The sequence below is a fragment of the Lacerta agilis genome, chromosome 1 (genome assembly GCF_009819535.1).
Source record: "Lacerta agilis isolate rLacAgi1 chromosome 1, rLacAgi1.pri, whole genome shotgun sequence".
NCBI lineage: Eukaryota > Metazoa > Chordata > Lepidosauria > Squamata > Lacertidae > Lacerta > Lacerta agilis.
The window spans coordinates 94,573,512-94,598,606 of NC_046312.1; the positions used below are offsets into that span (position 1 = coordinate 94,573,512).

General features: G+C 41.1%; 2 protein-coding genes across 5 annotated transcripts in view; both read right to left on the reverse strand.

Annotated features, from left to right (window-relative positions):
• Positions 1-241: 241 nt before the first annotated feature.
• ZRANB3 (zinc finger RANBP2-type containing 3) lies at positions 242-8,114 on the reverse strand. Its single transcript, XM_033148806.1, has 7 exons — positions 7,995-8,114; positions 6,821-6,922; positions 5,137-5,282; positions 4,544-4,690; positions 2,178-2,577; positions 854-985; positions 242-381 (listed from the first exon to the last, which is right to left on the reverse strand). Exons 1-7 carry the CDS (start codon positions 8,112-8,114, stop codon positions 277-279), a joined length of 1,152 nt encoding a protein of 383 aa, XP_033004697.1. The 3' UTR covers positions 242-276.
• A 1,109-nt stretch (positions 8,115-9,223) lies between these two features.
• LOC117054821 (DNA annealing helicase and endonuclease ZRANB3-like) overlaps positions 9,224-25,095 on the reverse strand; it is a 32,378-nt gene continuing 16,506 nt past the window's right edge. For all 4 annotated transcript variants that reach the window (XM_033164004.1, XM_033163987.1, XM_033163995.1 and 1 more), the window contains 8 exons: positions 23,516-23,687; positions 21,895-22,023; positions 20,053-20,172; positions 19,720-19,839; positions 17,624-17,803; positions 15,286-15,438; positions 10,740-11,190; positions 9,224-9,464 (listed from right to left, as the gene is read on the reverse strand). In XM_033164004.1, the coding sequence (XP_033019895.1) occupies positions 9,235-9,464; positions 10,740-11,190; positions 15,286-15,438; positions 17,624-17,803; positions 19,720-19,839; positions 20,053-20,172; positions 21,895-22,023; positions 23,516-23,687 (1,555 nt within the window). In that variant the 3' untranslated portion in view covers positions 9,224-9,234. The remainder of the gene's footprint in view (positions 9,465-10,739; positions 11,191-15,285; positions 15,439-17,623; positions 17,804-19,719; positions 19,840-20,052; positions 20,173-21,894; positions 22,024-23,515; positions 23,688-25,095) is intronic.

A 25,095-nucleotide genomic window follows, 5' to 3' on the forward strand; every position in this document is an offset into this window, starting at 1 on the left:
GGCTACAGCAGTATGATATTCCACCACTGTACTTGTCATATATGAGAAGATGGTTAATGGCTAAATTGGTGCATTTCTCTCTGTATTAACCACTAACACAGTTTGGGGAACAATCATTGATTTTTATTGGTCTAAGAAAGTACAAAACTTTAAAATCCAAAACTTTAAAATACCAAAGATGTAGGTAGAGATGCATCTGCCATGATAACTCCAGTATCTAGCCTTAGAAAAAGCTTGGTGATAGGTTGATTTTTATACATAAGCCTCTGAATTATCTTAACTTCGTAATGTCACAAAAAAATTGGTAATATCGGATCCATACTTTGAAGCTACAGATTTTCTTTTCATTTGACTTCTTTCCTTGGCTTGCTTTGCTGTTCTCTGAAAAGAAGGGAATAATACAGCAAGTTAGATAAAATGCATTTCACATCAACATATATTGTACAGAGAAAGTGGCACTGATTACAGCATCTTGATTAGACTGCAGATGTTGGTTGGTGTGGTAACTTTTAACTGCACTTTTAAGATGGTCTAACATATATTGTCTACCTGAATTACAGAACTGTACTGCATCTAAAGTAAATAACCTTCGGAGTGCAGTTATCTGCTTGGCAAATGAGAGAATTTGCCAACTTTTAAGAATTATGGAAATGCGAAAGAATAACTGGTACAGAAATTGACTACAGGGCAAAGAATAAATAGGTCTAAGGATAATGTTTGACCAAACTGTGGGAGGCAGTGGAAGACAGGAGTGCCTGGTGTGCTCTGATCCATGGGGTCACGAAGAGTAGGACATGACTAAACAACAACAAGGATAATATTGAAGGGTTGTGTCAGAGTATTCTGTTCTCACCTCCTTGTGGCAAACTGTACACAGTGTTTGAAGATTTTCTAGGGAACACTGTCCTCCTCCACCGTAAACTGGCTTGATATGATCCACTTGCCAGAACTGACCTTCAGTTGGGTTCAGTATAATTTCATTTAACTGCAATTAGATAGGATTAGATAAGATACTAAGCCTTTACCAAGTGGGAACAAGCTTGTACATACCTTTCTACCTCCTCTCATGATTTGGCTTAATCCAGGCATAGCCAGACTCTGCCCTCCAGATGTTTTAAGAGTACAGTTCCCACCATCCCTGACCATTGGTCCTGTTAGCTAGGGATGATGGGAGTTGTAGTCCCAAAACAGCTGGAGGGCTAAGTTTGCCTATGCCTGGCTTAATCAAACACTTACCGGTTAGTCAAACCAATGTGCTGTAACATCCAAACAACAATTACAATCCTGGCTGAAGGAATCACAAAAACTACAGTTTGCCAGTTCAGATGCAATGCCAAACTGTGGTTCTGTTAATCTAAAGCCATGAGGAAAAATGATGGAGCATAGACACACACAGCTTGTTCACAATCCTCTAGAAGATCTGAACATAGACTTCTAAATGTAGCTAGTACACACATTCTCACTACTAGATTATCAACATGTATGGGGGGGATCATACTTCAACTCTTAATTCTATGAACATGAAATAGGGTGTCATCTAACCAAAGTTAATGGTTTTAGATACATATGTAAAGAGCAAAAGGTAAATAAATATACATGTGATGGCTATTGGACCAGGTCTGCTGTTTTTAAATTAGAGAAGAGGACGTTGACAAGTTATAATGAAGCTAGTGTTAAGATCAAGTGATATTCTTTAACACCTTTTGAAATTTAGCCTTTTAGGTTCTTGGAAATAGTGTTAACCACAGTTTAAACAAGTAATTGTAACAACAAACTGTCTTCATAGTGTAGTTTCTTGGCATAATACAAGTGACAGGCTGGGTTTGCATGTTGAAACAAATGATAGTTGGACTATGCAAATACTGGCTTTGAAAGGCTTCAAGAGCCATAAGCCTTCATCTTCTAAAGGAGGATGTGATTTTATAACATAACTTGCTCACAAACGCAACTTTTTCTTGCAGAAAGTGGGGCCTGCAGCTCAGCACTGAATGCAAGTCTCCATTTTGGCAGGAATCTTTACAGCTATGACTTAAGATTCTTCCTTTGAAGTTGGAATCACCTGATGACATATCTGAGTTGACTGACAGGTGGGTGATCCCATCCACCTGTTCAAAGTAGCTTGGATCCAGTTCCCTATTCCTGATTGGTAACTGACTAAATCCAACAGCACATTTTACCTGAGCTAAAGGAAGCTTGGACATCCAAGAGCTCTCCAGAAGATTTTTACGGTGATTCTTTGGGGCATCTCTGACACAAAGGTAGAGTTCCTGGGCATTCAGACCACACTTCTGACAAACCCCATGTTCTGTCTCAAATACTTTAGTTCTCAAGTAGCTTTGGCTAGTGCGAAATAAGAAGTCATCTTGACACTTATGAGAACAAAACCGTGTGTCACAGGCAGTTGAGGTGGACGTCTGGTCAATCTGGACTGCTGGCATTTGGCAGCTAAGACAAAGTGGATTTCCTTCATTATCTACAGCTTGCAAGTAGCCTTTGCCTAAGGTGGGTTCCTCAACAGAATCAGCCTGACTGGAGTCTGATATGAGGGCTGGGCAGTTCCCATCTTCTGAAGCCAACCTAAAGATAAAACGGGTCAGTTATTTTGGTGCAAGAACAATTTTCCGATTTTGTTTGTTTATTTAAAAGAATTTGTAACCCACCATTAAGTTTCCAGGGCACTTTCCATAATTAAATTTCAATAAAACAATATAAGGGGGTGGGGAAGAAGTTGAAGAAGCTTAACATGACCAGAGTTAAAAGCCTGAGAAAAATAAAAAGGACATCTCTTACTGAAGACATAATTGATGCCAGGTAAGTGTCTCTGGTAATGCTCAGGCATTACAAGCAAGAATGTGCTCTCTCATTTGCCACCTGCTTCATCTTAAGATAGGCAAGCTAACCAGAGGATCTTTGAAGGTGACAAATGTACAGGCACATACAGGTGTAGGCATTCCTTCAGGTCCACATTGTGTATGCTTTGAAGGTAAGCACCAGCACTTCAGAAACACAACAGGAATCAAAAGAGTTCTTTAATCACCAGCAAGCATAAGGGTCAAAACTCTGGGATGTATCCAGCCTCATATAGTAACTCCCAATTAATACACGAAAGTGTTAGGACCATAGAGTAAGCTGTCCTGCTAGGTCACACCCACTCACCTTGGGAGGAAGGGCTATCAAACTCTCTGATCTCTCATTTTACACCATGTGAACCCTACCAGTAAGGATGTCTGGGCTGGTTGCTCCAAGCCTAGACCATGTGGCTTTAGCAAGAAAGCTCTGTGTTTCTATACAAATAATTGAGAAACATTTACACCTTGGAACTAACCTAAGTTTTGCTGCCTGTCTTCTTGCTGATGTATGGAAGAGCACATGAATCTGATCTTTGAGATTCTTTAACTTACCAAACGTGGTCTCTTTCCAAGCTAAGGGAAGTGGGAACTTAAGACCTTTATTTCCATGCTTTGCTGCATGTTTTATGATTTTAAATCCCTGCTGGGACTCTATCACTAAAGAGTATTAGCCCCGAACATGGATCTTAGGCACCCAAGGAATTCTCTTTTTATTATACCACTAAAGTATTTTCCTTTTAACCAAAATACTAATTAAAACCACCAAAAACTCTGTAGTAGAATGTATGCTTTGGATGCACAAACTCCCAGATTCAACCCCTGGCACCTTCAGGTAGGGCTGGAGGAAAATTCTCCGAAGTGCTAGACAGCTGCTGCCAGTCAATGTCAAAATTACTGGCCAAGAGGACCAATTATCTGTTTCAGCATAAGCAGGTTTCTATGTCCTTCATGATACACTCCCGGCAAACAATCCCAGTTATTAACTTTGCTGCTGTCTTCAAAGACAGCTCCATTTACAACACATTGCAGTAATTTAGCCTGGAGGTTACCAGGGCATGGATAACCATCACAAAGCTCTCTCTCTAGGAGGGGCCACAGCAACTGTACTCTGCTGCAGAAAGATGCTTCAAGTTACAGATGCCACTGGAGCTTCAAGTAATAGCTAGGTCTGTAAGCACCCTCATGTTGCAGACATCTTATTTTAAGGGCAGCACTGTGTCATTCAGAACACAACCACCCTGAACAGATGAACCACCCACCAAATGTACTTCCATTTTGTTTGGATTCAGCTTCAATTTACTGGCCCTCATCCTACACTAAAGGGCTCATTTAACTTTTCCACCACTAAATCTTCAAAGAAAACTACCATCATCCCTGGTCATTGGTGACGCTTGCTGGGGCTAAAGGCAGTTGTAATGGAAAATTACTTTCATGTGTTTGGTTTTGATTAACAAAGGTGCCCAGCTGTCAAGAATTGACTAACAGTTTGAAAATGAGGGACATGGGGCTTTCTCCAATGTTGCCATTTCTTTTGCACATTAGACTTGAGCAAAGGAACATCCTCTAGCCTGCACCCCCCCCCCCAATGCACTCCAAAAAAGCATTATGGGGAGCCTCTAGAGCTCTAGAAGTCTCACTGCATTAGCAGATACAACCTACAGAAATTAGTGTTAACTTGCATACTTGAAACTTACTTTGTAGAATTGTTGTCCTTTTCCCCAGCAGAGGCAGTGTGGGCATTTAAGGCAACTGTGGGTTTTTTAGTAACTATACGAACACTGCCCCCAATGCTGTCAGCCTTCTTTAGTGAAGCTTTCGCTACATCCTCTTTTGTTACGTACCTAGAAACATAGGAAACATTTTTTTTAGCCTGTGGGTCAATGCAAAACACAGAGATGCAGAATTCTTGAGGAAATGCCCATCTCAAGGTAATCCCTGTTTTCCACATGGAATCTGGAAAACTATCATTTCCAGCAGCTTTCTCTGTTCTATTTTAAATAAGATCCATTATTACATTGATATGAAAACTATCATCAGGGTGATGAATTACTTAATTTTCTATTGCAATAACATAGGGATTCTTGAGTTCTGAATCCTTTGGGACTGTTTTTGCTAAACCTATTTCTCTCACTATTTCCCCACATTTTATCATGCAAAATCATGAAGAGCCTACTATATCAAACCAACACAGTTAAAACCAGCTTGTAATTTAAATCATGTTTGCATCATTAAGGTGATTTATTTCCCATCCCTCTACCGGAGTGAAAAAGAGGCTGTTAGCACACACCGTTTGGTACTGCTGAGCTTGGCTTGTTGTTTGGACAACAGCTCTTCAGCAGCAAGAATGGGGCTAGAAAATAGCTGGCCACTTTTCCTGATAATTCTCTGCTTCATGGCTGTTAGACCACTCCATTCTCTTACAAACCTCAGTATCTGGAGGAGAAAATATAAAACATAATAAAGTTTGATACCTGTAAGCTCTTGCTCTTTGAGAGTTGTTCACACACTGTATTCCAGAAGACATATTTAATGCTGGCTGGCAATATATTTTTAAAAGTATCTTTATGGAGCATAAATACAAGAAAAACACAGAAAATGCATACAAGACAACTCACAAAAGTACTGGCCCATACTTGTGTGATGCTTGAGACTGAATGTAATCTACAAACTTCTCTAAATTAGGAGTGTATAGGGCATGCAGCAGAAACAAGATAGATTTGCCAAATCCTCCCCCTGCTCTCATATTGAGACTCCTCTCAAGCAGCTGTGTGCTCCACCTGCCAGCAAAACAATCACAGCAGCAAAGAATATTCGACATTTCTTCCCCGACCCTCACATTTTCAAAAAGTTCCTCAAGCAGCTGCCTGCTGCCTGTTCCATCTGCCTGGCAGGCAGCGAAATAAGTGACAGATAATTCCCATGCTTCTTCCTCCACCCCAATCTCAAGTAGCTGCTTGCCAATTGCTCTAGGTGGCTGGCAGGCAGCAAAATAAAACAAATAAAGCAGCAAATAGGTGGAACCTGTACATCTTCTCATAACTGTATTTCCATACTAGAAAATACTTAACCTGTTGAATTTGTGCTTGCCATATAGCTGTTAAAGGCACAAGAATACTTTTCTCCCAACAGCAACTGAACAAAAGCCTAAGCTTTTATCCTGTATTCAATTACCTGGTATTAAGCCCTATTAAACACAAAGAAACTTACTTTTGAGTAGACATGTATACCACTGTACTGAAAGTTAGCTAGGAGCTAAATGGCACCTTAAACCTAGGTTATGGGCACAACAATGGAATGTCTAGGCGTGCTTTTTTACAACGAGAATACAAAGCTAAAAATGAATGAACTGCAGCTAAAATATTATGTTCATTTTTCACATGGTCTGGTCCTTCCCCTGCCCACCTCCATAATATTCTTAAGAGGGTCTATTCTCCAGTCTCTGAGTAGCTGGAAGTGCAGAATGTGCCTAGAACAACGGGAGTTTTGAACACTGACCCCCCCTCCCCCAATCCCACCATAGCCCTGTTTTGTACCTGTTTTGCTTTTTCCTGGCTGGAATGTGTTAACAGTTTAAAACCAAAATGAAAAGGAACAAAAGTTAATTCTTAATGTTATTTGCATGCACCCTGTGAAGTCTTACTGTTTTATTTTTAATCCCTTTCTCTACCCATTATATTGCAGTGCTAAAATATTATTTTTCTAAAAAAATGACTGGTGACTGACAATGGAATTGAGTTCCTAATTCTGCAGATGGGCAATTTAATTATGCACTTGAGTATATGCACAGACAAGGGAAGTGTGATATTCCTCCTCCCCAAGAAACACATTCCAATAAAAAAAGCAATTAAGATCTGTATATGCCTAGCTAATAATTGAAAACCTGACACCAAGGCAGAACATTTTGTTACTTAAATGGAAAACAGCAAGCATACACCCTGGGTATTATTTATAACTGCAGCAATTGATCTTACCAGTGAACGGTTCTGTTTTTGTTGAAAGCACGCTGGCAAATTTTCCCAGTTATCCAGTTTTATATCCAGCGGAATGAAGTTACAATTCAGAGGCTCCCCATCCTAGATGGATCAAATAAATGTTTTTAAATCTCCTAAATCAAGAAGGCATTCAGTTATCTGAAGGTTTCAAGGAAGTTGGTGATTTTCCTACCATAAATTAATCTTCAATTACTCATCATAACTGCTTCTTACAATAAACCAACAACAAAATTCATGGACCTATCATTTGCCTCGCTGCAGTTGCACTGCCAACATTCTAGTTTGCTAATACCTTAGCCCTGAGCAGTAGAAATGTTTATGAACCATCCCATGACATCAAAGATGATGAGACAATGACAGATGGTTCTACAGTGTAAGACCATTTTAACCTACTCTAGGATGTACAGATAATTTTTTCATTTCTACAGAAAAGAAGCCTACTTTAAACCACATTAAATATATTACACTGAGAGAGAGAGAAACCCTAAAACAGGCCATGAACAAACAAGTTATTTGTAGTGTGTTTTCCCCATCATTAGGACAGAAGCTCCCAATACAACAGTGAATGCAATGACTTGGATCTAATGGGGACCAGCATGACCGCAAAGGCAATTTGCCTTTCATGGGATATATCCCCAATTTCTCCCAATCCTCCCCTCTCATGGTGTCCCTTTGATTTCTGCCAAATCCCCCTTCCTATAAAACACAACTCAAAACTGCATTCAAAAGAACATGGTAAAGTCTTTGCTGGATTCATGCCTTGATTATTTGCAGGAGTGGGATGGGTTGCTTCACGACTTCCCCTTGCTTCATGACAAATTCCCCAGGTTTGCAACTTGTTGCGGAGCAAGGGGAAGCCATGAAGCAACCCATCCCACTCCTGCAAATAATCAAGGCATCAACCAGCAAAGACTTTACCATGTTTTTCTGAATGCAGTTTTGAGTTGTGTTTTATAGCAAATACCCCTTCCTGCAATTTCCCCTTCCTGTCACAACTTCCCATGCTGCATCCCCTTTTAGAGGGTCCTTCAGTCCTTAGGAATGTCTTTTGGGAGAGAACAGAAGGCTACAGAAGGGAGAAAAGGGCAGGAACCATTGCATAATCTTCCAGGTTGGATTGAAGCAAACAGCAGCAGTAGCAGCAGCACCCTACCACTGTGTAGACATGAATTCTGTCTGTGTTCCTACTTGCACAGAACTTCAGGCCAGAATATGCTGGGAATGATTCCGGTGCTTCTGTATGCTCTATAAATAAAAGTGAAAAGACTTCCATCAAAGCTCATTCCCCTTCTCCTTAGGGCAGATTAGACAATATAGCACAGGCATGCTCTACCCAATGAGAGCAGGAAAGCTCTCACTCCTCTTTTACCACCAGTGTGTGTCAAGCTTCAGTTTTTATGAACCAGCATGGCGATCTCGTGGCATAATCGCTTTTGTGTACGACAGTTGTGCCAAACAGAAGTGTGACATGAAACACTGGCATAGCAAAGTCTCAAGGCAACTTGTGCCAGGTCCAAGTCTCAGCAGTGGCTTTTGGGAGTGAGGGTGTGGGCAAGCAGACCCTTTGTTGGTTTTCTATATTAAACAGCAGAGTGTTTCGTGGCACGTTCTTGTAACTTTATCTCACTTTGCTAAACATAAGTTAGCTTTACTTGTTTACAAAAAAAAAATTCCTTAAAGAAGCACATATTAAAAATGTTGTTCATAATATGCTCAAATTGCTAGAATACAAACCACAATTCTGTAAAGAACCCCCAAATCTACTGGGAGCAATTGCTTCACCATCTCTGAACTCTCACAAGGCTTTTTTCATGTGCAGAATTATTTGTGATCTCAGAGATGTATATATAAGGCGTATTTTACACACACACACACACACACACACACACACACGGTGGTAATCAACATATTGAAATTATTAGTCATCTTTATCAATATCACAGGTTCTACTCTGAACAAAACTTAGTTGAATACCCCCCTTTGAACACCAATTCTGGGGCTCTTGCAAATATTCTGCATGTACTGATCCCCAGAGAGCGGGAATACACAATAAAATGTTAGATGATACACAGATTGACATGCTCACCACAAGGTAGCTACCCCTGTTTCTCCTAAAATAAGACATAGCCATAAAATAAGCCATAGCAGGATTTCTATGCATTTGCGAAATATAAGCCGTTCCCCAAAAATAAGCCATACCCCGAAAATAAGCCATAGTGACGTGGTACATCCCATTAAAACAGCCTGGGGAGGCGTGGCTATGCAGCCTACCGATGCGACACGGTTAAAATAAGACATCCCCTGAAAATAAGCCATACTGTGTTTTTTTGAGCAAAAAAAAAAATAAGACGGTGTCTTATTTTAGGAGAAACACGGTATGCTCCAGAAGGAAATCAGTTTTCCTTACCAACTCTGAGCTCTTGCTCACCAGAGTTAGATTGCTCATTTATGTCTTCCTTCGTTCCACTGGACATCCCAGTCAGTGGTTGCTCTAGGATATTTCTCCGGCAACTTTTATGGGCTGTCCCTCCTGCATCATTAAGGTTTATAAACTCCCGGACTGCGCTTTCTTCCCCAATCCCCGGAGAAACAGAATTGCTGATCTGGCTTTCGTTCTTTATACCTATACATGTTAAAAAAACAAACACCACAAAAACAGTAGTAAACCCTCCCTTACACGTAGGTATATAGGTAACAGCAAAGCCTACAGCGCATTCCAAGCAAAGTCCAAACTCTTAAAAGAAGAGTTGCAAACACAACCAATTACATAGACAATTCTCCATACAGAAGGCAGGCCATAGCTTGTGCCTGCTGACTCTTTCCCTCCTAGCAGAGAGTGGCATTAGACAGGATGATGCTATACAGCCACCCAATGCAGAAAAAAACTTTTATGTCTGGTTGCTGCTGCATGATTGGCAACTCACTGCATAGGCTTCATGAACAGCAACCTTGGCTTTGATCCTAATGTGTGCGAAACAAGCTTCATTCCTGAAATGAAGACCTTCTCTCCTCTTTCCCACGGTTAGTCCATCAGAAACCTGCTCCAGAGTATTTGGGGCCCTCAAGAGAAGAATTAGATATGGGAGATGGTATGGGATAAGGGCTGTAGCAGGAAGAGGGAAACTGGGAGCCATCATGAAGTCTTCCTTGTGCAGGCTGAAATGCTGTTCTGCCTGTGCAGGTGAGAGCTTTGGATCCAAGCCCTTATACCGAAAAACAAATTCAATCTGGGGGACAGAGAATTCCGCAGCTGCAACAGTAAAGTGTGGTAGATTTGGCAGCCCTGTTTGGGAGATTCAACAGAGGTAGATGTAGGGAGGCCAGGAGCTTCTCTGTGCGCAAGGTGGACATATGGTAAATACATGCAGATAAAATCTGAACTTTAAAAAAATAAACAAAACCTTATACAAATTGAATTTTGGATTTAGGGATGTTAGGTATCCTTTATAAATATAAAATACCATATATCCTTTCAAAGTCAATTTCCAATAAAATGACCCGTCTTATAATAAGGTAATTAAGTGAGATTGCTACAGTGCATTGTCTTACCAAGAATTGTAATAAAAGACACGCGTTTCATGGACTTGTGGAAAGAAGTGTTATTTCCTGAAGAGGACTGGGAAAAGTAAGGTGCCATGGAAATTGAATTTCTACTACAAAGCATTACATTTACACCTTTGTAATATCAGAGGCAGCCATTGCCACTGAATGTATGGCATGTTATACTTTATGGGCACAGTGAAGATTCTGGAAGCTTTTTCTGAAAATTTTAAGACAAATAGCCACTCAAGTTTTTCTTCAAATACTTCATAATTTTAAGCATTCTTTCGTGCCATTTAAAAAAAAATTCTTTAAAAAAAGAAAGGAGATCTTAATTGGAGCACAGGGGCTTACTTACTGTTCTTTCTCCGAGGAGATTCACACATTTCACAGTAAGGCAGCAGTGAATTATTATTGAAAGTGCAGAGACTACAGCGCCAGGTTGCCTCAGAAAGGCATCCTTTGTTTGAATTAGGTAATAATGTGCCAAAACTTTCTTGCGTGGTTTCTTCTGTAACGGGAAGGTTTGTTTTTCCAAACAAAGAGTCCCTCCTTTTCTTAGGAGAGCTCTTTGGAGTTGACGGCAATAAAGCTCTTGGTCTCTTTGCTTCTCTACAAAGCAAATCCTCCTCAATGAGTTCCTCAGACTCCAAAGAACCACCATTTGCCTGGTCCTTTTCAATGGAGGCTTGAGAAGAATCTGGACTGAAGGCTGAAGCCTTATCACAAGATGGAGTTTTTCGCTTTTTTTCAACATTTGGTTTCGGTGAAAGGAAGGCACGAATATCATGCTGCTTTTCCTTTTCAAACTAGGGAAGATAATAAAACAACCATTACATGTCTTTCATTGCAAACTATTGTCTCATTCTTCCATTTCTTAATTTATTAACCTTTCCAACTGCAGCATTTCCCCAATAGGTAGTCTTTTAATACAGCAAATTTAAGAAGAAAAACTTGACATATCAAGAAAATATTAGGACCAATATTCCAATCTGGTGGATTCTAGACTACTTCCTAACCTATTGTTGTATTTATTATTTCTGGCAAGCTGTCAGTGTAACACTCAAAAAAGTATGTTCTGTCTTGCTAAGATATGGCTTCCCATGAAAGACACATTATCAGGTATGGATTAAATGCAGTAATTTAGTTTATGAATTTTAATTTGATTAATTTGAATTATGCTACTGAGAAAGTTGGATGCTACATGGGAGATCAGCAAGGTGCAACACCAGTTTCAAGTGCTTCAGTGAAGCCAATGGTTGAAGCTTGGTGTTGATGATAAAATCATGGGATTGGCGTGGTATTCAACTAAATTTTACTCATAGTAGCCAAGCAGAAATCAATAAACATAAGTTAGGCCCATTAATTTCACTGGGTCTACTCTGAGTAAAACTTACTGCAAAGGCAGAAAAGCCTTTTCAACCCAATGACTGCATTATGCTGGGGGCCCATGCCAGTGGTAGATGGGAGCAAAAGTGGCCTGAGCAGTAAATGTGGCTTACCTTTATACAGTAGACTACATTCCAGCTACACAAAAAACAGCGCTTTCACCCACCACCAAGACAAGTAAGAGGCATTGCCACTTGAGGAGAGGCAGGACCAGTGAGAGGTATGGCCTACTGAGTCTTGAGGGCCATATAAAGAAATCCTGAGGCCTGAGCTCCCCCACCCTGAATTTATTATGCTGGGAACAAGCCCAGCCTTCCCACCCCCCACCCTGAGGTCTTTTGTTGCCCTTCACCTGCTCTGATATGGCTTCAAGGTGTTTTGGAAGGTTTCAGTGGGATTTTTTTGGGGATTAATTACAGCTTCTCGAGTCATCAAAACCTGACAATGTCCCGTGTCGTTATTTCCCTCAGGGGCTGCGTGGGGTTTGGGGTGACTCCGCCTGACCACGCAAACAGTGGTTAAATGTAACAATTTTGTTTGTTTGAAATAAGTCAGCTTTCAGCCATGGTTTATAAAACTGGTTTGTTTCAACAGACCTCAGTTAAGATGAATAATAGTTTGGATGACATACTAAGCCAGAGGTAGTCATCCTAAGGCCCGGGGGCTGCCTGCGGCCCAATTGCCTTCTCAATCTGGTCCATGGACGGTCTGGGAATCAGGGTGTTTTTACCCGAGTAGAATGTGTCCTTTTATTTAAAATGCATCTCTGGGTTATTTGTAGGGCCTTCCTGGTGTTTTTACCTGAGCAGAATGTGTGCTTTTATTTAAAATGCATCTCTGGGTTATTTGTGGGGCATAGGAATCTGTTTATCCCCTCCCCCCCCCCAAATATAGTCCAGCCCACCACAAGGTCTGAATGATGGTGGGACCGGCCCACGGCTGAAAAAGGTTGCTGACCCCTGTACTAAGCTATGGTTAAACAAAAGGTGAAGGTGAAAGCTTCTAATTATGGTTGCATGGAAGAGAGGAGTGGCATAGTGCTTGTTCCAGAATGGTAGCCAATATCCCCATCCTGGCCAAAGTCCAGAGTTACTTTTGCAGTTTACGAACAGTTCTTACTTGACTCATGTGCTAAATGGATCTTCACAATACTGTAACTGCATGCAAACGATTACTGTTCCCAGCTGGGTCAAAGGAACCACACAGTCAAAAACATATTAACTTTAATTGCCATTATGGTTATTATAACACAGTTGGAATCAGGTTAAATTGCTTTGGATTTGCATGCCATCTTGGGTCTCAGAACCTGAAACCTAAGAACAAATCTCCCCCTTCTTGTATTATGCTTAAATGAGCCACCTAACTGCAAAGCCATTTCTGCATATTAAAGGAAAAGTTTATATGTATCCAATCTGGCAGCATATGCACATGCAGCTTTTCTGTATTTAAGATTAACCGAACTGCCTTATAAAGCCACAGGCTAATTGATGTATCATACAGACAACATATTGAGTACTCAAATTAGTCTGGCACAGAGCGCTGAACCGCTCTGCAGTCATTTCAAGGGTATTATCCATATTTACAATGAGGCTGCTGTTTTAAGAAGTGGATTTTGGCTATACCAAATCTGTTGAGGATCCTTGTCTGGTATGATATACTGATAAATGGCAGCAGGATGCACTACATTTGCTGCACAGTAGTAACCAGTGAACTGGCAAAATCCCAGGTGAATTAGCACCATAATAAATCCATAGTTAAAAAAAACAACCCCTAAAAGTAAGTATGAAATGAATGTATTCACTCAGAAGTTATAGCAAACTCCTGGTCTGTTCACAAACTGTTGATGAGATTTTGGAATCAAATTACAATAGCTGATATAAACTGAAGGAACAACTTCCAAACACTCATACAACCACTCACCAAATTATTTTGGTAGGCAGCTATATTACGAAGCAGAGATCAGAAGCAACATTTCACAAGTGAAACAAGCAATTTTTTTTACTACCAAAAACTATGTAGGGCTGTATTCAGCTAAGTTTTACTGAGAACAGACCTGCTGAAATGAAGTTAATACCTCAAGGGACCATTCTCTCCATATGAACAAACCTGGACCCTGTGATCATTATCAGAGGGCAAGATTTGCCCCCTCCATTAGGGGTCTGGAGGGTGGCAATATGAGGACAGGCCTTTTCCGTGGGGGCTCCTCATTTGTGGAATTCTCTCCCTAGGGAGGCTCTCCTGGCACCTTCATTACCTATCTTTAGGCACCAGGTGAAAACATCCCTCATTTCCTAGGCCTTTGACTAATTAAACAATCCTTGGCCTTTTAAACAGTCTGTGTATGGGTTTTTATTGTTTTGTCATGTATTTTTTTGGTGTTTTTATACTGTACTCTACCCTGGGATGCTCGGACGAATGGCAGTATGTCAATTTAATAAATATGTACACAAAAATAAATAATGAACTTAACTTTGTCACGGCCATTAATTTCAATGGGTCTATACTCTAAGTAAAACTTAGCTGACTGCCACACTTAAGTATGACTGTGGCAGTGATCATGAAATTATTATTTTGTGCGCGTGTGTATCTCTATCATCCATGGAAGTGATCTGATTCATGTACTCAGTTCTGATTCATGTACTCAATTCTCCCTCCCTCCCACAGATCAGCTCCTTTCAAAGAGAGAGAGAGAGAGAGAGAGAGAGAAAGGGCACACACAAATACACTTCACTTTTCCAAAGGATTTGTGTAAAAGTCCGACCCAGTATGATTAATCTGAGCCTTGAAATGCATAGAGGTCAAACAGGAAGTAGGAAAGAGCACCATTTTCAAATTCCTCCTTCAGCATTTTGTATTTTGCAAGGGAGAAAAAGGGGGTGGTGGGTCTCCAAGGCTTTGTAGACACCAAGGGATATTTGAAGATGATGATGGTGCCACATTGGCAATATCTGTACTGTATTAGCAGATGTCTCTGCCAGATCAAAAGCGTTTCTACAAGTGCGCTGGTACCAATTGGATAGTATCCATACAGACTGACATACGTTCAGGCGCAAAATAAGCAAATAAATGGCTGCAATTAAACTAAATGAAGGGCATGTGTATGCATGTATACGCATTTCTGTTATAAGCAATATGACGTGAAAGTGCTTATTGGCAATGGAAGTCCCAGATGGGTTTCATAGTTCCGGGTCATTTTAATGAAATAAAGATCAACAGACTATTTGAATACAGCTAATAAAAGTTTAAATTGTCCAATTTGTTTTTAGATTTAAAAAAAAATCAAATTGTGAAACAACCCAGACTTGTGCAACAGCAAGAGAATATAGGTACATATAGGGTGTCCTGTGAATCTCAGGTACTAACATGCCTGCAAACCAAAGCAGGAAGTATATGTATGTAGAAAGCAGTTTTAGTCCTGGCAAAATGGCAATTCAAATTACATCTCATGTGAATGCCCAGACTTCAGAAATACGTGAACATGTTAAGCACCACACACGATCTCTTTTTGTACTTACGTGAGTGAATAAAACTTCATTCTTTATCTCATTTGGGCTTTCATTTGGGATCCATGCTTCAGCAAAATTCAAGAAATTCCACTTCTCTTTGTCACCTTCTTGTGCCTGCAGTTTTTCTTTCTTGCCATTTAGTGCGGTCCCAGTAACATTGGCCTGCGGGCAGAAAGATTAAAAACCGTTTCACACTTGACAATATAACTTCACCCCATGCTAGTCTAGGGTGGTGTGGGCTGGGGCATAGTAGTTTTGGGGTCCACAAACTATTCTTTCCTATCCCAAAGCAATGAACTTGCTAAGCCTCTTCTAATTCCATAGGAGGGGCAGCAGTAGGTGGCCCCTTTGTCACAGAAGTCAAATCAATTCTACTTCTGGATGGAAAAAGCAATTGTGATACGATCTGTTCCGTCAGGCAGGAGAGAAAAAAGCTGAGGGGACTGAGCCTGCTTCCCAGAGTCCTGTACTCTCCTGCCTCTGTCACGTGACGAGGGTTGCTACCCAACCCATTTGGTTCATCACCAACCGCTTGAAATAAGCAATTACATTTCCAAAGGTGAATATTTCTACTAGACTGCATGCTCTATGCCCTCTGGTTATGTAGACTAAATAACTTGTATTACAGTACAACAAATAACATGTTTTAAAATAAATGGTATTTTATTATTTATTACTATTTATCTTACTGACGTTGGCCATGCTTGCTTGGGGGCGATGGGAGTTGCCCACGGCGAAGTAGGTTTTTTTGAGATATTTTATTAGAAGTTTTCTTGGTTTACAAAGGTATGCGCAAAGTCTCTTTTTTCAAGTTACATTTTCCATAGGTCAGTTTCGTTTGTTGAGACATTAGGGTCACATTAGGAAGAAAAAAGGGGGGAAGAGGTGGAGGGGGCAATGGTGGGGTGGCGATATTTCTATTTTGCTTAATGTATGTGTGGGTTTTTGTGTCAGCGTCGTTTGTGCAGATTCTCTTTGCTATCCGCTTGTGTTCCTTTGGTGGTGAGAGAAATTGTGGTTGGCCTAGGGTGCAGTTGTTTGCTTGTGATTGGCTGTGTTGAACTTTGTTTTCGTGTGTGAGTGGGGTGGGTGGGTGTTTTTGAATCAGGTTACCCATATTGATTCATATGCTGTTGGTGGATTCCTGTCGTTGTCTTGTTGGGCTGTGTATGTGATGAAGGGGAGCCATTCCATGGCCAAGTAGTTGAGCAACATCTGGAGGGTCGAAGGTTCCCCACACCTGCTTTAAGTTTACCTGAGGCAATCATAGAATCATAGAGTTGGAAGAGACCACAAGGGCCATCCAGCCCAACCCCCTGCCAAGCAGGAAACACCATCAAAGCATTCCTGACAGATGGCTGTCAAGCCTCCGCTTAAAGGCCTCCAAAGAAGGATTTCTCTGCCATCTAAAGTACAAGGCAAATGGCTACCAGGCTGATAGCCTTCCCAGTATTTATGGTGCTCTGTACACAAGAAGGACTAGCAGGACTAGCTCACTTTCCAGGTTTTAGAAGTCTTCCAGACACTGTGCTTTAGAAGTCCTTCATCAGTCATAAACAGATCTAAGGGAAGCATAAGCTATAGATAGTATCTGTTGCTGACTTGTTGAAACGGGCTTTCGAAAAGTGAATTTTACAAAGTATTACTGGTTATGTGTTGTAGTGGTGATATTTATATGGTGGTTTTAAAACTGAACCACTTCAGAAGTAAATGCATGGAAGCAAGGTATAAATAGGAAAAAAAATTAGAAGCAAAATTTCATTTAAGTCTATTGTATGTACCGGTACCTCCAAGAAGTGTCATGTGTCTCTTCTGCCTTCTCTGTTGAGTCAGGTTTACAGATACAGAACTACTTTGTCAGTCTTATATTCTTGTTTTAGTTATCAAAGCTAGATTTTTGGCTTTACTTTTCACGTGCTACCCAATATATCTAGACCTAAAATGGTTTTGAGGAAGTTTTAGCTTTGGTACTAATGCTTTATAAACACACAAACTCCAAGTTAAACTTTATTAACAGGACATTCTCAACTATCTTACCTGTTTTGTTTTGCTTTAAACCTGCTTAAAACACACACACACACACACACACTGTTTAATTCTGTAGCCAAAGGAATTTTAAATGCTATCATTTATTGACCTTTTCTTCTGATACAGAGTCATGCCTCTTCCCAAGAACCAAAAGTCATATGAAGTAACTAGGGAAGGAGGAGTTAGGGTGGGGGACAATCTAGAAAATAGGGTTGTTAGGTGTATGTGCACTCACAATGTAAGGAAGGTACTATAGCCAGTATCTTAGAGCCGTGCTTTGGACAGTGAGGACTGCCAACATTTAAGTGTGAAAACATACCTTGCGATTCAACATTCCCCACATAAGAGGGTCCAGCGTCCCATTTGCGATAAGGTAATGGATATTCACAGAACTGCACTGTCCAATTCGATGCGCCCTGTCTTCAGCTTGCTTTATGTGTCCAGGGTCCCAGTATAGCTCAGCAAAAACCACATGAGTGGCAGCAGTAAAGGTTAATCCCTACAAATAAACACAAAAATGAAGGCTGCAGCTTGGAAAGCAGAGTCGACTGAAGGGAAAGGTATTTAATGCTTTTGCCAGAGTCCTCACGTAATGCCTTGGGCTCAGAAGGCTCAGTTAAGTCTGAAAATGGTTAGCCAACATGGTTTAAGGAATTATGACAAATTGCATTTCCAGTTACTGCTGGCGCCCACTGCCTGCCTGGGTTTAGGAACTCCCAACTTGGGGCCCACCTCCCAACTTGCACTCCTCCCTTCCAGCAAAACCTTGCCATAGCCTGATACTAAGGTCTCTTTTAAGTTTCAGGTAGATAATATGGAAGGAAAGGCGTAACTTTCTCCCACCCTTGCTTTCTCTCCTGCCATCTCCCACCGCTGTTGGACTCACCCGTTCCCTGCAAATGCCAAACCATCACTGTTTGGGCTCACTGCTATTTCACTTCTCATCCCTCCTCTGAACTTCTCCCTTCTCCTCTAAACGGCCTTCAGTAGTAAACATGGATTTTTCTTTTGTTCTACCTTATCAATAAAACCTGCTTCTGGAAATCCTCTTATCTCAGTTGCTCCATCCTGAGTACCTTATGCAGGCACCCTGCTACTTAGACTGACGTCCTTAAATTAAGCATGTATATTTTTTGTAAATGCACGCATTTTTGGGCCTGTCATCTGGCACAAGAGAGCCAGGGCCACAGCAAGGACAGTCCCTCTTATGCTTGAGCTAAATTCCCCCCAGTCATGTGGGTTCCATAAGGGTTTATTCCCCTGAACACAGAAAATTAGTTTGCAGACATGAGTCCTAGACATGTGCAGGGACAATGCATTTGTACTTTTATTGTGGTAGCAGCCATGTTACAGCAAACTACAGTTCACCACAGAGACCAAGCTGGAAAAAGCAAACAAGAGAGAACTATATAACCAACTATGTTGGGAACTATATAACCATTTCGTTAAATATAGGCCTGAATGCTGAAACTGACTTTGAGGGAACAGAATAGGAATGTTCATGTATTTCCCATACCGTATCTTAAAATTCTTATGTCTATTGGTATATACAGAAGAGCAAGTCATGAGATACCACATTTATGGAACTCCTTTGACCAATGCTGATGGAGTGAGAAACGACACCATAACGAAACATAGGAATCGGTTATTGTTCAAGGTTAGGCCATGGGAGAAACTAGTTAACTTTTTCCTTAGTTATACCGATTTGCTACATTAATTGCTGCAGGATCACGACCCCCTCCCCAAACAGTTGCATAACATCAGCATAATGACCAGAGGTGATACTGTTGGGAGATTCCATTCCACCTTTTGTTGCAGACATGGGATTGTTGCATGTCACGTCTTGTTTACATTCCAGCACAGACAGCTGGGTCCCGTGAGTGGAACTTCTGCTCTGTGCATTGCTTTTGTTTAGGGTCTCTCTCTGGCAAGGAGAGATGACATGTTTCTTTGTTCTGATTTATGTAAAATAAATCCGTAGTTTTAGTTTGCACCCACAGCCTCCAGCCTCTTCTGTTGTGCAGTTTACTCTGCTACATATAGTGTGCTCAAGGCAGCTAGCTTGAGTCGCTGATTATGTCAGAGCCAGAGGTCGCTGAATCTCCACAGTGTGAAGGCTGAGAGAGAGACAACCCAGCTGGGGGCTAGCCAGCTGGCCTTTCGACCCCCGGATGCTGACATCAGGGTTATGGGCCCAGCACGCTTCCACTGCTGTACAACTCTACATAGTGCTTTAATTCAGCAGTTTCACCTGGAATTTCTCACACACAAAGTGGTCTCTGTGACACCTGTCAATTCACTGACCAAGCTCTTTGCCTTACAGTGTGCCCCATAGTCAGTGCCAATACAGATTAACAGTTCAAATGCCATAAGCAGTAACTCACAAGTTGTATCCTGTATATTGTCAGTCCTTACCTGGCCAGCAGCCAGAATGCTCAAAATGGCCACCCTAGTATCTGGGTCCTTCTGAAACTGATTGACAAGGTTGATTCTTTCTGATGAAGGTACGCTTCCATCTATTCGAATATATCGAGCCTGTGAAGTAAGAAAACCAAAGCATTACCTGAAGTTAAAGGAAATCCTTGTCTTTGCATATGAACAGCCAAGATGCAACAAACGCAGACTTTTAAAAAGCAAGTGTACTTTTAACAAGATCTTTCTACATCAGCACCAAAAAGAATGCGTACCGGTTTAGAGCTCGACAGTAAGATCCTTAAAAAGCATTGGAAGAAAATAAGCCACACTTACCTTGCTTTCTATCACTGCTTCTGTACATGCCTGAAGCATGCTTAAGTGATGAGCAAAGACTAGAAACTTCAGTTTGTCATTCTGAAGCAGCATTTTGATGTAATCCTTTACTGCTCCTGCCTAAAACATACAAAGCACATTGAAATTTTGTTGTAATAAAACAGTTAAAAGGATAAAACAAAGTAATTTGTGCTGATGTAAAATATTAAACTACATTAGTACACAAGGTTAATTTCCTCTCTAAGTGTGCCAAGCAAACAAAAAGCCAATGTATGCACCACATTATCTTACAGATATATCTTACTGGCACATCATCATGTGTAGATCCACTAAGGGTTGTATCTGAAGGCAGACTATGAGAATGGAAAGACACTTCTGCTTGTGCAAAGGGGATAACTATTTCTACCGAATCCTTGCTCTATCAGCTGGGCCACATCCCATTCTATTCCTGAGGATGCCTGACCTTCAGGATTGGTTTTGTGGGGATCATGCACGCCAACTCCTGGGGGCCAAGGCCCCCTCAATGTTTTGAGTGGGCCAGGCCCCCCTTTGTTCAAAGCAAACGCAGAGCGACATCAGGACGTCGTGCAATGTTGCGTGTGTGACATCGGGACAATGTGTTGGGACCCCTCTATTTTTTTTTTTTAAGATGGTGCTTCTATTGGGGATAATGAGAGCTGTAAGCGAGCCACTCCTGTAGTTCTTTGGAATCAACACAAAGTGTTATTACTACAAGTACACTGTGTCACATACTGCCTGCCCCTTAAAAAGCAGTCAGGAACGCAACTTGGCACTGAAAATAAGTTGGCAGTGAAAGACAGTGTCAAGTGAGATAATTAAAACTTGAACACTATCTACTAAGTTGAAAGACCAAAGTTAAAAGTGTGGCCTTGTCTTATCTAAAGCCTGAACCTGCATTCTAAAATTAGAGACAAGAGTTTATCTTCAGTGTAACTTGATACTGCTCATTAATTCAGAGACACTTTACGGCAATAGGTAGGAACCACAGTCCTTCCGTTCTCAGATGAGTGCGTGACTCAGTGTGGGCTTCCATGAATGGAAGTGGGGAGAGGTGGGAGACAGTTGTTTGATTGCTTTTGCTAATAGCTCCTGCAGCCTTTCAAGTATTTGGGGGGAAACCCTGAAACAGCGTGGGAGGTGGTGCACAGCCTGCAGGGAAAATCTGCAAAAATGATCTCGCACTTCCATTTGCAGAAGAATGATGCATCAAAGCCCCTTCCAAAAATGGAAGGAATTCTGTTCACCAAAGGGTGTCTTTTGGATCCAACACACTGTTCAAAACCATACTTTTTTCAGTCTGAGGGACTCATTCCCTCATGGGCAACCTTCTGGGGGCCATGTGCCAGTGGCAAGCAAGGCCAGAGGCAAAAGCTGGCCAGAGCAATGGATGCAAACCTTTCCCCTGTACAGTGGGCTACACTGCAGCCTCACAGAAGCCAGACTTCTCTATACAGGCAAGCGAGAGGCTCCCTCACCATTCCACGACACATTCCAGACAAGGAAAGTACACAAGGAGGGTGCAAAGAACAGCTGGTAAGGAGTGGGGCCTAGAGAGAGCTCTGAGGGCCAGACAAAGATGGCTGGAGGGTCAAATTGGGGCCCTGAGCCTGAGGTCAACCCCCCCTCCATGCCTGGCATAATAGTTTGATACATGACAAAATACAGTGACAAGAGAAATCACTATATACTGGTCTGCTATAGTTTTCAGGAACATATAGGAAGAGACAATCTAACAAATGGACTGACAAATTTGTATATAAAAGAAAAGGCAGTACAATTCTGTAAATAATTGTTAACAATGGCAAGACATTTCAAGATTACCTTGGCAATGGCAGTCTGCTTGAACATGCTTGTAATTAGGCCCATCACCTGGAAAAAGTCATTTTCCGCAGAATCTAAATTTGAAGCTCTCATTAATTTCTCCCACTCTTCAAAGCTAGCATTTAATTCCTGCACAGGAGGGAATGGCAATATTTAGAGGCAAAAAAAAAAATGTGAAAGGGCAAAACAATTACTGTTTCTCTGAATCATGCCCTACTTTTGCTACCGAGAAGAAAAGAGAAAAACAACAGTCCCTAAAGATGCCAGCTTTTTCACAGAGGAATGCTAGTGCAGAGGTAGGTCAGTCACATGTTGCTGCCAAGAATAGAAGCCTAAGACAAGCTGGGGACAAAAATATCAAAATAAAAATAATTTACAGCTCATTCTGTTTCAGTCATAAATCAATGGCTAAAAACAACCCTTCTTCAAGGCTCGAAAAGAACTGGAAGCTGCTGAAGAAATCAAAAACAGTAAAGCACATTGGTCTCAGGGCTATACTTTTACAGCACCTTTCTTTAATGCCTTTGCAAATATAACGAGACATTTCACTGTTGTGCTTCTTAATTTGGTGCAATTTAACTTATTGTGCTACTTATTTAAAATATAGCAATTGCCATTGTTTCAGACCATTAGTCATAATGCTATTTTAAATGAATAAACTCTGACTTTAGTAGCTGTTGGCAGCAAGTGAGAAGAACATGAATTCTCCTTGTACCTCTGAAATTATCCAGTGGGATTCTTGGTTCTTAAAATGTGTCGAAAGCCGCAATGAGCATGCATCAGTTCCATGTGGCAGTATTCAACTAAGTTGTTGTTGTTTGGCACAACAAGGTCTGCTTGCACAGAAGTACTTTCCCGCCCTCTCTTCCCTCCTCCCCAGGCCCCTAAATCTGCTCTGTGGGGTAGAGGGAACCCCCAGAACAGGTGCAGTGGGAGGGGGAGGCGGGCATGGAGAGAAGTCCCATTATGTAAGTGGATCTCAGTCCTCATGTACATTTCCCACTTAGCCCTGCACTGGACGCCACCCATGGTTATCTGGGCAGTGCCCATTACTACTAAATCTTACACAATGTTCATTTTGGGATTTAACTGTGTATAAAAGTATGCTTTCCAATTTTTTAAAGTTTTCAAACAAAAGTTCCAGGCAGGAAGAGAGTGTTCTCCTAGAATTATGGCAGTAAATGCAAAACAAGACTTCTAAACCTGTTCTTAATAAATAACTGAATATCACCACTAGCAGAAAGTGATACTGTTTTCATAGGAATTATTGGTTAGTGCTTCTTTCAGTAACCACTGAAAAAGTAACCGCTGAAAGAGAGGTTAAACGCTATTTCTAAAAGGTACTGTTAAGTTCCTGAAGAGTTCAGCTGTACTAAGTTTTATTAAAGTTCTCATAGAGACACTTAAATCATTGAGTTATATACTTGGGCGAACCTAGTTTTTTAACCACACAGGCTGAGGATCTTGAATAGGGTTGCTCTGAACAGAACTGCTAAAAAATGTACTCAAGTCACACAACGAGTTTTCAGAGCGAGGTAATTCTGTGTGTGTACTACACACAACACTTAAAACCATAAAAATGAATCACCACCAACACACAGCTAATAGTACACTGGTTTACCGTAGCAGCAGTTTGGGGAAGATCAAAAGAAATCCGTTGTCTGATTTTAGGCGGCAACTGTGTTAAAACTTCATTTTTCAGACGCCTAATCATTATATCACTTAGCAACTGGTGGAGTTCATCTAAATTTGAAGCTCCTCTGCAGTCCCACTGTCGTCTTTTACCAAAGAATCTGGAGCAATTAAAGAGCAGTGAAAAATAGGACAGTTAATTTAAATCAACATTAGTTAGCATTTGATTTTACAAAGAAGAAGCACACAAGTCTATTTGATCAGCATTCCACACCTCTGCAAAAAGAGCAAACCATATAAAGGAATGTCTCAGTGGTCTGTTGCAGCCACAATGTTGCCGATCTCTTAATCAAGTTGCACAAACACACAAATTAGTAGTAGTAATAAATAATAATAATAATAATAATTTATTTATACCCCAGCGTCTCTGGGCGACTCCCAACAGAATATTAAAAACATGATAAAACATTAAACATTAAAAACTTCCCTAAACACGCTGAACCAAATTCCTTCATAAATTAGGTAACAAAACGATAGTATGACTTTTGAAACAAATTATGTGTTCCTTTTTGTGTGTGGTTTCAGTTCTTGTAGCAAAGCCAAAGCTGGGTCAAGAAAAGAGGGTTCTATGGGCAGCATTCAACTAATTGGTCCTGTCAGTGGAAGCCCTGAGCAAAAACTTCCTCTTGTGCAATAGGGGCTTCCATGCCCTCTACACACACCCCGCCCCAAACAAATTGGCCCTAACAGGATTGGGGGAGCCCCTGGAACAGCATGTTTGGGTGGGCGGGGGGAGTCATTCTGTTTGGCAAGCCAAAATCCACTCTTGGAGTTTCTCAGTCCTGTCATAAGGAAAACATTCCTCAAATTAAGCAAAACGTTCCTTAAACAGCCTCACAAGGGGACCCCCCCAATGTGGGACTCAGAATGAAGAAACATGGGGACAGATTTGGTGTGCGTGCAAATAAACACTTGAGCTTATAATGCACTACCATTTTTGCATCCTAACCCAGAAAATGGTGAACTATTACTTCCTCTTACTTGTAATATTACTGTACCACCCATTAACAACAAGTCATCTGGACAGTTCATAAATAAAACCTTGGGATGGTATTCAAAGTACTGCTAAGGAGACACAAACATTTTTGCTTGCCAGATGGAACAATCTCCCTTCTCCTCCCCTCCATGTACTGTTCTGCTGGTTTCCCCAACCTTCCAGAATGGATTTGGGGGAAGTTCAGGGGCCATGTGGTGGTGGTGGGGGGGGGACATTGATGCACTAGTGAGAGTCCTTTTGCTGGCTTCTGCTCACACAATGGGTTAGTTGAATCCAGCCCACGAAGAATATAGAACACAGACATGAAATCTTAAACCACAGCTCAGCCTAATTTCTTGCAGTTAGAAAGGGGAGAAAACGAGGAAAGGGGGAGAGGCAGAAGGAGAGAAAAGGGGTTGCCCAACCAACCACAGTTACGTAGTCCCTGAAAGTTTACTTCTTAAAGATTTAGAGCCTCAACAGAAAAAGGTTGCCCATCACAATCCTAAGCAATTAAATTAGTAAAATCATCA